Genomic DNA, 13,545 nt, shown 5'->3' with positions numbered 1-13,545 from the left:
CCTAAATAATCCATAAGTAAGCAGTTTTTGAATAAATAAATCAGATTTATATTGATTCACACGACTCCATAAATAATCCAATGTAAGGTCCATTCTATGGTTGCATTCTATTATCTATGGTTGCATTCAATGTAAATGTGATGTAAATTCTATGCTAGTGGGATTTATCTTTTTTAGGTTAATTTTATCTTTGTATGCATAAATATCTTAAAATAAGATAAAAACCTATGATAAAAAGGTATTAACAAAAAAAACAATAATATATCTTGTCTTTTTAAACACGTAGTAACTTTCATAATAAGTAACAAATTAATTAACAATGGTGGAAGATAAACCAATTGAAGTTGCCGCATCTGGAGATTCTGTGAAAAAACCGTCTAAAAAAGACTTAAAAAAAGCTGAAAAAGAAAGTAAAAAGGCTGAAAAAAGAGCAAGTAATGCCGCTGTGAAACTAGAAGTAGTGGAAGGTGCAGTTTATTTTGTATATATTTCGGGTACTTGGTTTTTTACTTGAAAATTATTTTTGCTAGATGACGTTTCTGCTGGGAAGTATGGTGTTTTGCCCCTTATCAGATCAACGTCTAATTTTCCTCAACGTGCTTTTACTAATGTGAAAGATTTAAATAAAAGATTGGCTGGTAAAAATGTCTGGGTTAGAGCAAGATTACACACAGTTCGTGGAAGAGGAAAGCAATGTTTTGTGGTACTCAGACAAAAAGAATTTACAGTACAGGCTATTATTAATGTTTCCAACACTGTATCCAAAGCAATGGTGAAGTTTGCAAGCAGGTATTTTTTTAATTTTAAAAAAAGCTAATTCCAGTAGTGAACTTACTCTTGTTTCTGCTGCAGCATTTCAAAAGAAAGTATATTAGATGTTGAAGCAACAGTGACAGAGGTTCCATCTGCAGTTGCAGGATGTTCACAACAAGATGTGGAACTTGTTACTTCACAATTATGGATTGTGTCTTCATCTCTTCCTCAGCTGCCATTATTAATAGAGGATGCAAGTAGGCCAGAAAAGAATGATGTAAGTTTTGAATTAAATTTATATGTTTCCTTACTTACAATTTAGAAATTGCTCAATGAATTTTGCTTTTAATTTTTTTGATTTAAATAGGATGCAGAAAGTTTAAGTATTAGGGTAAATCAAGACACAAGATTGGATAATCGTATTTTAGACTTGCGTACTCCTGCTAATCAAGCTATTTTTCGAATTGAAGCGGGTGTATGTCGTTTGTTCAGAGAAATATTGACTGAACATGGATTCACAGAAATACATACACCAAAAATTATCTCTGCTGCTTCTGAAGGAGGCGCAAATGTATTTACAGTCAGTTATTTTAAAGGTGTAACAGAATCAGTTTATTAACAATATTTCATTTTAATTATTAAATAATATTCTGTTAAGGTAATGCATATTTGGCTCAGAGTCCCCAGTTGTACAAACAAATGGCAATTGCCGCCGATTTTGAAAAGGTATTTACTGTAGGGGCTGTTTTTCGTGCCGAAGATTCAAATACACATAGACATCTGACTGAATTTACAGGACTTGATTTGGAAATGGCTTTTAAATATCACTACCATGAAGTTATGCTTTTTATTGGGAACGTTTTGACTGGAATTTTCAAAGGACTTAGGGATCAGTAAGTAAAGAAAATACAAATTAGGGAAATTCAATAATAGCTTGTTTATGTCGGTTTACGACTTTATCGACAGATATCAAGATTACAATTAAAGTTATTGATTTATTCACATTTTTTTATATGGTACAGGATTGACATTATTGTTTAACTATTTATTATATTCAGTTTTTATTATTTTTATTTTAATTTTATGAAACGTTATCTTTTCATTAATTCGCTAAAATTGGTTTTGAATGAAAAATAAAAAATTTTACAGTAATATTTTGCATTTTTAAAATTGTAATTAGGAAAAAATCTGTAGGTTTGCAACAGAAATTGGAATGGTTGGGCAGCAATATGGTATGGAGCCCTTTACATTTCTTGAACCTCCTTTGGTGCTTAAATATGCAGAAGGAAGAGCTATGTTGGCTGAGGCAGGAGTTGAAATAGGTCCTGAAGAGGATCTTAACACTCCCGCCGAAAAATTATTAGGCCGTATAGTTAAAGCCAAATACGACACAGACTTTTACATTTTGGACAAATATCCTCTAGCCGTGAGGCCGTTTTATACCATGCCTGATCCGGAAGACCCGATTACATCCAATTCTTATGATATGTTTATGAGAGGAGAAGAAATTTTGTCTGGAGCCCAGAGAATTCACGATCCTGAATTGTTAACAGAGCGAGCGAAACATCATGGTATTGGTAAGAAAAAAAGTATTTTTTAATTTTTGGACTTTGTTTTGTAAAGCAATATGCATTAATTTTTTTATTGTTAAATTCATATATTTTTCTAGATCTTTCAAAGATTGCATCTTACATTGACTCCTTCAAATATGGCTGTCCACCTCACGCCGGTGGAGGTATTGGCTTAGAACGAGTTGTTATGTTATACTTGGGTTTGGACAATATACGTAAAACTGCCATGTTCCCTCGTGATCCCAAACGTTTGACTCCATAATTACGTTTTTATTCATTGTTTTAATATTGTTACCTTTTTGTGTGTTTATTATTGAAGAACAGTATACATTAAAGTGAATTACTGTTTGCAAAAATGTAAATTACTTTATTGAATACAAAAAAATTGTATGGGTGAGGAAAGATCTTTTTTTTTTCAAAAATCCCATATCTACATTGGTCGGTGTAGATATTAATATCACAAACAAATTGTGATATCAAGTAAATAAAAATTGAAGCTCTTTTTAAAATTCCTTTGTAAAAACTTAAACAGTTTTATTGATTTATTTATTGTATAAACTTACATACGAAATATAAAAACCATTGCTTACAGAAAAATTCTCAGGTATATACTTATGCATTATGTTCAAATGTTCCCGTAATTTTGTCATCATAACTAGCGAGATCTCGAGCTGAACAACGGTTTGGTCACTTCGCCATTTTTTCACCTCTTCATCGGTGGCGATGTCGGTAAATTTAAAAAGAACTTTAGCAACTTTGTTTATCTTATCACTAAATTCACTTCCATTAAAGTCTTTTACATACAACCGAAGTTTCTTTTCCATGATCCACAGAAAAATAAAATCAGATTTTTGCGGTGATTCATAATAAAATAAAATTCTGTATGATCCGACAACAGAATTATTTAAACAGTTTCGTATAGCTCGAAAACAATCTTCAAGGGGTTGACTTTCATATCGAGAGTTATTAAAGTGTAAACAGGCTGTGTGGAACCACAGTTTACAAACAGCCTTCTTTTCAAGTTTTCCCAGTTCAAAAGAACAATTTTTACAAAGAATACGCGAACCTTCGGAAAAAGATATACCATCTTTTAAAAGAGATAAATTTATGTGAAAATAACAACTTGAATAAAATAAATCGGAAATTTCAGGGTTCAAAACATCAAACTTAAAATTAGACGTTGGAGCATGACAGAACCACTCGCCGAAGTCTGCATTTTCTGATGGAAGAGGCAAAATCTTCTTGAATTGAACTCCTTTACAAAAATATTGCAAACAGTGAATGCATTTTATGTCATATTTAAAATTCGTATCAAGCACTTTATGTAAATTAAAATTTTCAGTGTCATTTTCGATTTCAACAATTTCTACAATATCTGATTTGAAGGTTCCCAATTCATTGTTCAAGTTACTTGTACAAAATCTAAAAGTGGCAAAATCATTCTTTAACACTAAAGAACTAATACTGTCTTGATGTATTTTGAAATCCATGCAACTTATTTCTTCAGCATTTTTGTCACTGAATATTTGTATTTTGTCAGGTTTCAAACGAATATCAATGCTATTGGCAGGAAATTCGGTGTTGAACAGAAGGTAAACATTAACAGATTGCAAACGTGGCCTTTTTTCCATTACAACCAATTTGCAAAGTCTTACATGTTTACTTTGTTCCATTATGCTAATTAATTTTCTTGAGAAGTTGCTGAATCTTTCAATTTTTCATATAATTTGTCAGACTCTCTTACAACAAATGGTATTGTCACTTTTTGGTAATAATCTGGTAACAGTTCTATGTTGCTTATAATATTTGCCAGTAAATGAGCTCTTTCAGTGGTGATTCCTGGTGCTTCATGTCTTAAGTACGTGAAGTGTATGTGCAAATGGTAGAAGGACGGCTGATAGTGCAAATAAATACGAAGCTGAGTGGTATCTAAGCCATATTTTGACTTAATAGCTTCCTAAATGAAATATAAAAGTATTTAGTTGATATTGTAGCACTTAAGCAATTAAGGAAATAAAATGTCATATGTAACTCACAGTGCATTTCTGTTTAATGTTTCTTAAAAGAGGTAGGTGCTCCTGTTTTAGGTCTCTTAATGATTTTATGCCTCGCTTTTTAATTAAAGCAAGTAAATATAAAGTTTCCACAGAACCATTCCACTTTAAGTCTGGTACTAGGACAAAACCTATTTCAGGATCAGTATCTTCACAAATAATTCTATCAGTTTCTGCTTTATGTTCTAATATATTGAAAACCCACTAGAAGCAAAAGAAAGTAGTTATACATGTAAATGGCAAGATTAAAACTGAAAACTTTCAAGTTTTGTTTTGTTACACCTTACCTGGACATCAAATTGTTCTGCAGTAATATGGGGAAGAACAATTTTGTTATAGATATCTGGTGTTTCTTCAATTAAATATAAGTTCTGTCTAGAATACTTTTCTATATGTTTTTCTGTGGCTGGATGAATAACAGTGGTCTTTATGGCTAAAAAGTGTTTTCTTTAGCAACACGTATATACAGTTAATGAAAGAAATTTAAATATCTAGCATCAAATTAACTTGTAAGCAGAAAAAAACACGTGAATAAAAGTACTCACAGTTTAATTCAATAGCAGGGAAAAAGTCGTAATTTCCGTAAATATCATTATCAAATGTCTTAGCTAGGACGCCCTTCTCAGAGAACAGGCCACTTTCATTTGTAACATGCTCCTCTTGGAAGGCTGTTTTTTCTAATAACACAATTGCCGGTCCATCAAGCTCCTTGAAACTGCCTTGTACACAAACTGTTTTTCTACTTGTATTATTATGCAAAATCTTGTCCACTTTGAAATCAGATAAGTTTTTTAACTTTTGATGTATGTTATTTACTTCATGATCGTCGTCTAGTTTTTGTTTTTTAATTCTGGAGCCATCACAAAGAAGATGAGTTGTGGTTAAATCTGTCGCCATCGTTGCCATATTTGATTTTTGTCAATGTGGATTTTTATCCATAGATTTTTGTCATATACAATAGATATAAAATGGAAATAAACAAACATATAAGGGATTCCCTTAATATTACATACGTTTTAAACTGTAATTTCTATTTCGATCTCGAGTTTTGCAAATATTATTATTTACAAAACTGAATCACTTTGTTTTTTAATTTTGAATAGCTTATTTTATTTTGTAGAAAATGATCAATTTTCTGAATACAAATGTCAATTCGATCCATCTGAATGATTTTTAATGAATGCAACTAAAAATTAACAGTTGTCAAAGTGACCCTTTTTTGACTGGAAATTGTAAACATAACCTATAGTATTTTGATTATTTTACCAGCATAAAAGGAATAAATTTATTACATAAATTACATAAATTTATAATCTAAAATGAAATCTGTGTGGAATTTTATAAATTACTGGTATTTTAGATATTTGTTAGTAACTGAATTGTACATGGTAGAGAAATGGGAGAGGGTGATGATTCGTATCCTTTTATGAAGGTTTCTAGGCCTGACTTTATTTCAAGTATTTTCCTTAATAATTTGTAGATTTTGTATTCTTCATGCTGCTGTTCATATTATCCATGTTTAATTCCAAGATTGTCCTTAGCATTGTTTCTCATCTTACCAATGCTTCAGAAAATACTATGTCTTGCACTGAAGTTGATTGTATGTCCTAATTAATTAACTTATCTTCTGAAATTGTGTATTTCCATGATGTACGTATATATTATTCATTTACAACTAAATAGACCACATAGGGGGTACAGACCCTGCTTGAGCTGCTACAATTTAGAAGTAACATAAAGCTAAACTAAATTTAAAATATTAGTTAATTATTAGTATCATCAATGCCTTGTTTGTTCACTATTCTCACTTTTCCGTACAATAATTAAATCTACTATATGTATCACATATTGGTCTTACTATAATTAAAATATAATTTTATTAAGTATCTGTATAATATGTAAAGGACTTATAAACGATAAGTGAAATGTATTAAACTAGTTAATAATGAAAAATTTGTAACTGTTTTTTTTTAATTAGTGTATTTATATCATGGCACATACATACATATTTACATAATAGACTGTCTTAATAAAGATCACCTTATAAAGATTTCACGTTTCATAATTATGCTATTAAGTATTTAAGAATCTAAAACATTTATCACAACTGTTAAAGAAGCTATTTCTTTTTTTTTTATTATTTAACATGTGAATTTGTACACCTACGGTGAGAAAAGCCTCTATTTCATATAGTGCTTATCTTCTAAAATACAATTACAACAATTAATTTCGCATATGTTTATAAAGTAGTAGGTAGTAATTAACCGGTATGTATTTTCATATGAGCCCTTAAATGACAAGACATTATGTATCGTTTTGAACAAATATTACATTGATATGGTCGTTCTCCAGTGTGTGTTCGCATATGAATGGTTAGGTCTCCTGATCTGGCAGTTTGTTTTCCACATACGTTACATCTAAATCTGGAAATTAAAACCAAATTAAAAAAGTATACATTTAAAAAGTTGAAGAATAAAAACCTTTTTTCGCCGGTGTGTGTGAGCATGTGCGCTGAAAGAGAAGAGCGTGACATAAAACGTTTAGAACAGGAGCTGCACTGATAGGGTCTTTCCCCAGTATGAGTGCGTATGTGAATTGCTAGATTATTAGCATAGATGAACGTTTTCCCGCAGCTTGGGCACATGTACGGTCTCTCAGCTGTGTGAGTTCTCTTATGGGTAGAAAGAACGAAGGAATGAGCAAAACGTTTATTGCACACTTCACAACTATATGGTTTTACGCCTTAAACAAATATTAAACATAAATAAGGAAACTTTTGCATAGCTTTTTTTTTAATTTCTTAAGCGTAGCTTCTAGTATTAGTATAACTTAATTTGAATAAAATACAGCTCAAGGTGTTTTTTAAAATGATGTAATTTTATTAATTCTATTTCATAGTTTGTTATGTGCACTTCTACGTGGTTTTGGTTTGTAAAAGATGTCAGTGTACAATTTTACAAATTTGAAGAATTTACGAGTGTTTTATGAGTTTTTTTAATAGATACCATTGACTTCTTTTTTATTAATATATTACCCGCAGTTTTAAAATTTGTTTTGTTCTAATAGAAGTTGTCTTTTTTAATTAATTAGTTAAACAGAACTGGGTACATATTCTTTTACTACTGAAAAATATTAATAAACTGACCAGTATGTCTTCTTATGTGACACTTTAGGGCTCTAGGATCTGCAAACATTTTTGAACATGTCTTGCATTCATGTGGTTTTTCTCCTGTATGAACTCTGCTATGAATTGTTAAGTCTGTAATCCCATAAAATCCCTTTCCACAAGTTTCACAAATGTATGTCTTTTTTAATCTGAACAAAAGTAATAATTACATATTATAAAATAAAATAAAACAATTCCTGAGGTTTACTTGTGAACACGAGTATGTCGTTTTAACTCCTTCAGCTCTCTAAACTTTTTACAACAAGAACAGCATGTGTTTGGGTTTGCATGATGGAATGATTTCTTATCTAATTTTTCCACGTTTAAATCACTTAATGACTCTTTGCATAATTTACACTGATCTTTTTTATTTTTAGATACTTTTATTTTTGATACAGATTGCACACAGTTACCTATAACATTATGAAAATGCAACTTACAAAATGATAGTAAGAGTACCATACTTACTAACATCATCTTCATTTTTTACACTGTAAGAGTGATCCTTCTTAATGTTATTACATTCTGTGTGCTGTTCTTCAAGAGAAAATACATTTTTCTCACTTTCTTTTTCCATATTAACTAAGGAGCCTCTCAATATTAAGTCTGATTTACAACATTTTTGCTTAAAAATTTCTGCTATGATCAATTCATTGTGACATTCTCTGCACATAGACTGAGGAAATCCATCCCCTTGTTTTACCTTAAGAAAAATGCATTATAAGTTATATAATAAACCTAATAGTAGTTTAACAATTATTGATAGATAATTAGGACACTTAGAGTATATTTAAAAGGGCTGAAATTGTGTAATTCTTTGCATTTGAAATATTAAGACTAAAAAATAATTCTTAATAAACAGTTACTAATTATGTATGATATAATTACCGTAATAGCTCCATGTTCTAGTAAACTATTTTCAAGTCCTTGCGTGAATATTGATATCAAGTGGCTTTTTTCAAGTAAGCATATTCTACATATTTTTGAAAAATTGGTGATGTTTATTCGTTCTTGAAAATCAAATTCGTAATTCTGCATGGTGGGTCAACAGGTAAAACTTTACTCACTGTTTTTTTTTATCATGGATTAAAATATTAACGATGCTTATTGTGGTTCTAGTTCATTATTTATTATTATTTGTTATGCTATCAAAGACATAGGTTATGTGTTAATTTGAAAATTAAAATTAATAAAAACAATGCGATTCAAGCGCCATCTCAGAATGGTAAGCAACATGAAAGATGAAGTTACCTACGAAATTCTGTATGGTTTTCTAATACTGCGATAGATGTCCCAAAGTGTTCAAATTCTTGTAAAATTTTAATGATTCATGGCACAGGAGCTAGTATACATGTATCTGCACATTTGAAAGTTTGCTATCAGGCACCTGTTGCAGGTATTACTTGTTGAACTTTTTGAATTGATGATTGAGAATGGTGTAGCGGAATGCTATTATTTATTATATTGTGTAGACTCACTTATCGAGAAGTCGACATCAAAATATAGCCATTCCCCTCATAAAATTACTCTTCATCCCCCCGCGTATATCGATTTATATATATTTTCAAGTCTTATTCCCTTATCAAATCATTACATCTTTCTTTTACCATATTATACCACGGACAAGAAATACTTTCTTTTGTGGTCTCTTTGAATATTTAAGTGAAATAATGTAGTGCTGACGTATTCGAGAGAAAAATCTAAGATATATACACTAATGTTACATTCCTCTATTTGTTTACCATCCCTAAGTGCCTTATTCCTCTTCTCATTATACTTATTTGTCATATTAACATTCTTTTTCTCTATAGTTCTTTTCGTATGTTATTAACCCCCAACTTTTCTAATTTTTCTTCGTTTCATATCACTTTTTTCTTGTGTTTGCAATTATTTTTCACATTTAGTTTTCTTCTTATTAGCAATAATAAAAATAAGGTGCATAAAAAAAGGAAGAATAAGAAAATAATTTATTATTATGTAATAATGTGGTGATTCATATTTCATTAATTGATAGGAAATTAATCTACGTACGAATGAAGCGTGCTTTAGGTGAAGTGATTCCCCTCACCCCTTAAGACAGATTATTTTCTGTCGAATATGGTTTAATATAAATAAAATCGTTGTTTTCTTCCCTTTAGTTCTGACACAAAATAGGCAAGCTGTTTATTAAAACAGTTACGTTAGACATATACAAATAGAGTGTTTAATTTTTAAATTAATTAATTAGTGATAGGTATAGTGTTTCATTTTCAGTGTTACTTATATGTTTTCTATTAAATAAAAAAGTTAGCCTTATGGGTTATAGGTTGTAGCCCTCATCCTAATGACGACACCGTGTGCTTGCTTGCTGACTTCTTCAGCTGGATCTCGAAATTAGTCTGATTCATGTAAATTATTGCGCGTTACTCTGCAATCTGCAATGACTGTCAATTTCAATTAGATATATGCAATTACCATATATATGTCAATCTTAACGGTATGATGGTACTAAACGTACCAAACTTGGGTAAATTTAATAAAGCGTGGGGAACAGATGCAGCTTCAAGTTTGCGATTATTCGTGATCGCCATCAACATGCGCTTTAATCCAGTTAATAAGTAAACTAGTTTTCGCCGAGAGCTCTTATCAAATAAAATTTCCGATGATATGTATGTTATCGTTCTATTTCCGTATACAGTTCAAATTCTTCTTGTTTTACGTTGCATAGTAAAATAGTGGAAGCACTTTTAGGGTGCTCTATAACTACCCTTAAGTCGTTTTTGTGTTTGTTACAAATGTAGAAATTTCGATCTTGCTGTAGATACCAGTAAAACACATTGCATCTTACAGATAGATGAACTCTTAGCTATCTAACGTGGTGGCTCATACAATAAAACTACCAACGACTTTAAGAAGTCATTTACACGAAACTCGTTTTATATTCTGTTATGCCCCTGTGCCTATAAAGCTCAAAATGGTTTTAAAACTTTCAGAAGGGTGTATTCAAACGAATTCCACTACTCTGTTTTATCGAAATATAGGAGAAGCGTAGATAGTAGAGATATTTTTGTTGAATTTCAGCTTCAAAGATAAACTTAATAACGGTTATTGTCCTTTAATATTGTTACTAAATAAAATTCGGGCCGTCCTCCTTATTTTTGCCGATGTAAAATCTTCTTAAATTTATTATTATTTCAGTCGCCATTTTAGATGGTTCTGAGTATATATGTATCAAATTTTTAAAATTGACACATACCTATTTACTCAGTAATGTTGGTCAAACTACTGAAATAACAGAATTTGTGGATTTTTTCTCATAGGACTTAAATTATAATTATTGGAAGTCAAGGCGACATTGAAATTTCAGCGATTATTTAAGTAATAATCCATTTGTTTATTAGTTGAAATTTAGTTTGACGCAGTAAAAGTTATAAACATATATAGATCTAATGCAGAATTGTATCATGTAATTTACGTAAAAGTTTCCTTTAATACACTTATAAATATCATTAAAGATATTAATGTGAAAATTCATTTTCAATTTTATATTCACTACAAACTACCTCAGGGAAAAATTTTGGTGGGTAAAGCCAAAGGTATCGGGTTCGATTCCCGGCGCTGGTGTGACAACAGCAACAATTTTTTTTCCTTCATATTAACCACTATTAAATAATTAAAAAAAAAATGTCAAAGGGTATCATTAAAGGTAGGATAACTTCAGGGATAGATATACAGGGGCAAAAGATTAGTATCCTCACGAAAAAGAAAATGTTTTATGTTTTTGAGCTATTACTTTGAGACAAAGTATAAAAAATTGTGGAAGTCAACATATGCCATTTGAGGTTTAACTTTAACCTCGAATAACTTTTAAATGAGTTGACTTAGCGAAAAATCAGTTCGCACCTTTTTTGTAAATCGTTCAATTCCATCCAAGAATATATATTGACTTTTACAAAACAACAGTTCGTTAAAATACAATCATCATCATCATCATAAGGTCGTCAGTCCTAAGACTGGTTGGACACGTACCTCCACTCTTTCCTATCCTGAGCTAAACTTCGCATTTCCCTAGAACTAGAACAACCCACATCCTTAACTATTTGCGAACAGTAATCTAATCTAGGTCTACCTCTACCTCTCCTAACTCCTGTTTCTGCCTCTAATATGTCTCTGACTAGATCTTCATGCCTGAGAAGGTCTCCTACCAACCTATCTCGCCTATTTTTTATTGACTTCCATAGAGTCCTCTGTTCTCCTATTCTTTCTAATACCTCTTCATGTCTAACCTTTTCTACCCACGTTATCCTCATCATCCGTCTATAACACCACATTTTGAACGCTTCTAACTTTTTCTTTTCTGCCGCGCTCACAGCTCATGTTTCGCACCCGTACTACGCCATGCTTCAAACAAACACCTTTAACAACCTTTTTCGAATTTCTAAATTAACCGTTCGCGAGCATAAAAATGATTTCTTTTTATTAAAGGCGACACGACCTTGCGCTATCCTCTGCTTTATATCCCTACCACTCAAACAATAAAATACAATAAAAAACAAATTCCCTTGTTATTAAAATCGGAAATCAAAAATTATAATAAGAGATACTTCTTAACATTAAAGGCTGCCCTTTTGACAGGCTCATTTTTTTTGTCATTTTGATAGTAACGGAAGAAAACAGAACTAAAAGTTTTTTGCGCCCCCCCTCGTTGAGCACATTTATAGTTTAATCGTAAAAATTAATCAAATAAAATAAGAAATTAATTTTTAAACATCCGATTATAAGGTTTATAATCAGTTCATATGCAGCCTGTTTATCTGCGGATATTAGAAATAAAAGAAACGGATTTTGTGGTCATGGACATTCGCTGTACCTGCATCATATCATGATGGTGCGTTATCGCGCAACGCGTTCGGATTTTGACTGTTGATGAACATTTCCCGGTTTTCCATTAATTTATTCCGTTAATGGAGCTGTCGAATATTATTATCTTTATACGCAAACATTACGAAACGACGTCGGTGCAATTTTGCAAGAGCAAAACGCAAAATAGTCCATTAATATTCGGACTCATCTCTATTCATTGAAGATATAATGTATTTAGCATGCAAATTTTTAAAAATCTACCCCGAATACTGCCTGCTACTTCTACATTACAGGGCACAAATTGCTTTAACGTTATTATCATATATCACAATAAATTTCGGTGTTATTGACGCACTATGTACGCAGATAGATGTACCTATATATTTGTGTCTACTGGTGTTTTATGCGTTCGCTTGCCTATTAGTAAAAATTTGCTGTTAACGATCCTAAATGTGCAATCCACTAGCCGTTGAAATGTTTGAAAAGTTACATATCAGTATTCAAAAAGGACTGATGTTTTAGGTATTACTCTATTGGTCGAATCCGGACGAATGGGCATTGTTTTCTATATTGAATATCACTTACGTTTTGGGCTCATGGATTTAGGTTAGGTTATGGTATGACCTCCCCCCACTGGTTTATGACCCTTTATATACACTAGTTAGAGAAATATTTCTCACTGTAATCTAACCTAAACCATTGGTGCAAAGCACATTCCGGAAAATATTTTATGAAAATTTCCTCAACGTTGTAGAAGCTGTTTTGTAGAAAATACTACTTTAGTTCTTAAAAAGGTTAGGTTAGGTTAGGTTAGGCTATGACTGCGAAGAACGAATGTTTAAGGTTTAAATCTGTCAAAATATTTGTGATTCTTAATTAAAAAGTCGTATTAAACCATTTTCCCTATTATTCCATTGTCACAACGTAACTGCTGTAGTCAACTGTTTTAATTGTTATCATTAGTTGTGAAGTTATTTTGAACGAAAGATAGTGAAAATTGCTAAAGTTAAAAGTTTTAATGCAGCTACTAACAATTGTAGACTAACATTTGTTTATTTATTGAAAATATTTTCATTGTGGCAGTAAAATTCCGATGGCATCGAAAAAAACGTTAATTAAATCGTTGAAACTGACAAAAGCGGTAAGTAATTTACGAAAA

At 31.2% G+C, this 13,545-nt stretch overlaps 4 protein-coding genes across 4 annotated transcripts; 1 reads left to right on the top strand and 3 right to left on the bottom strand.

The window, feature by feature from the left end:
• Positions 1–142: 142 nt before the first annotated feature.
• On the top strand, positions 143–2,670 carry LOC108736642 (aspartate--tRNA ligase, cytoplasmic). The gene is made up of 7 exons (XM_025974149.1): positions 143–467; positions 531–789; positions 853–1,030; positions 1,121–1,349; positions 1,412–1,646; positions 1,948–2,330; positions 2,423–2,670. Exons 1-7 carry the CDS (start codon positions 320–322, stop codon positions 2,584–2,586), a joined length of 1,596 nt encoding a protein of 531 aa, XP_025829934.1. The 5' UTR covers positions 143–319; the 3' UTR covers positions 2,587–2,670.
• Positions 2,671–2,853: 183 nt separating this feature from the next.
• Positions 2,854–4,006, bottom strand: LOC108736639. The gene has a single exon (XM_018469133.1). It carries the CDS (start codon positions 3,995–3,997, stop codon positions 2,867–2,869), a length of 1,131 nt encoding a protein of 376 aa, XP_018324635.1. The 5' UTR covers positions 3,998–4,006; the 3' UTR covers positions 2,854–2,866.
• Positions 3,983–5,290, bottom strand: LOC108736635 (m7GpppX diphosphatase). Its single transcript, XM_018469129.1, has 4 exons — positions 4,924–5,290; positions 4,666–4,811; positions 4,361–4,582; positions 3,983–4,281 (listed from the first exon to the last, which is right to left on the bottom strand). The coding sequence occupies exons 1-4, from the start codon at positions 5,282–5,284 to the stop codon at positions 4,006–4,008; spliced, it is 1,005 nt and encodes a 334-aa protein (XP_018324631.1). The 5' UTR covers positions 5,285–5,290; the 3' UTR covers positions 3,983–4,005.
• A 703-nt stretch (positions 5,291–5,993) lies between these two features.
• On the bottom strand, positions 5,994–8,703 carry LOC108736617 (zinc finger protein 664-like). Its single transcript, XM_025974151.1, has 6 exons — positions 8,433–8,703; positions 8,013–8,247; positions 7,753–7,957; positions 7,524–7,693; positions 6,859–7,120; positions 5,994–6,801 (listed from the first exon to the last, which is right to left on the bottom strand). The coding sequence occupies exons 1-6, from the start codon at positions 8,580–8,582 to the stop codon at positions 6,639–6,641; spliced, it is 1,185 nt and encodes a 394-aa protein (XP_025829936.1). The 5' UTR covers positions 8,583–8,703; the 3' UTR covers positions 5,994–6,638.
• Between the last annotated feature and the right edge of the window lie 4,842 nt (positions 8,704–13,545).

Source organism: Agrilus planipennis, unplaced genomic scaffold (assembly GCF_000699045.2).
Source record: "Agrilus planipennis isolate EAB-ADULT unplaced genomic scaffold, Apla_2.0 scaffold148, whole genome shotgun sequence".
Classification (NCBI taxonomy): domain Eukaryota; kingdom Metazoa; phylum Arthropoda; class Insecta; order Coleoptera; family Buprestidae; genus Agrilus; species Agrilus planipennis.
Note: the sequence above shows the minus strand (reverse complement) of the source record. Positions and strands in the feature narration are given on the sequence as shown.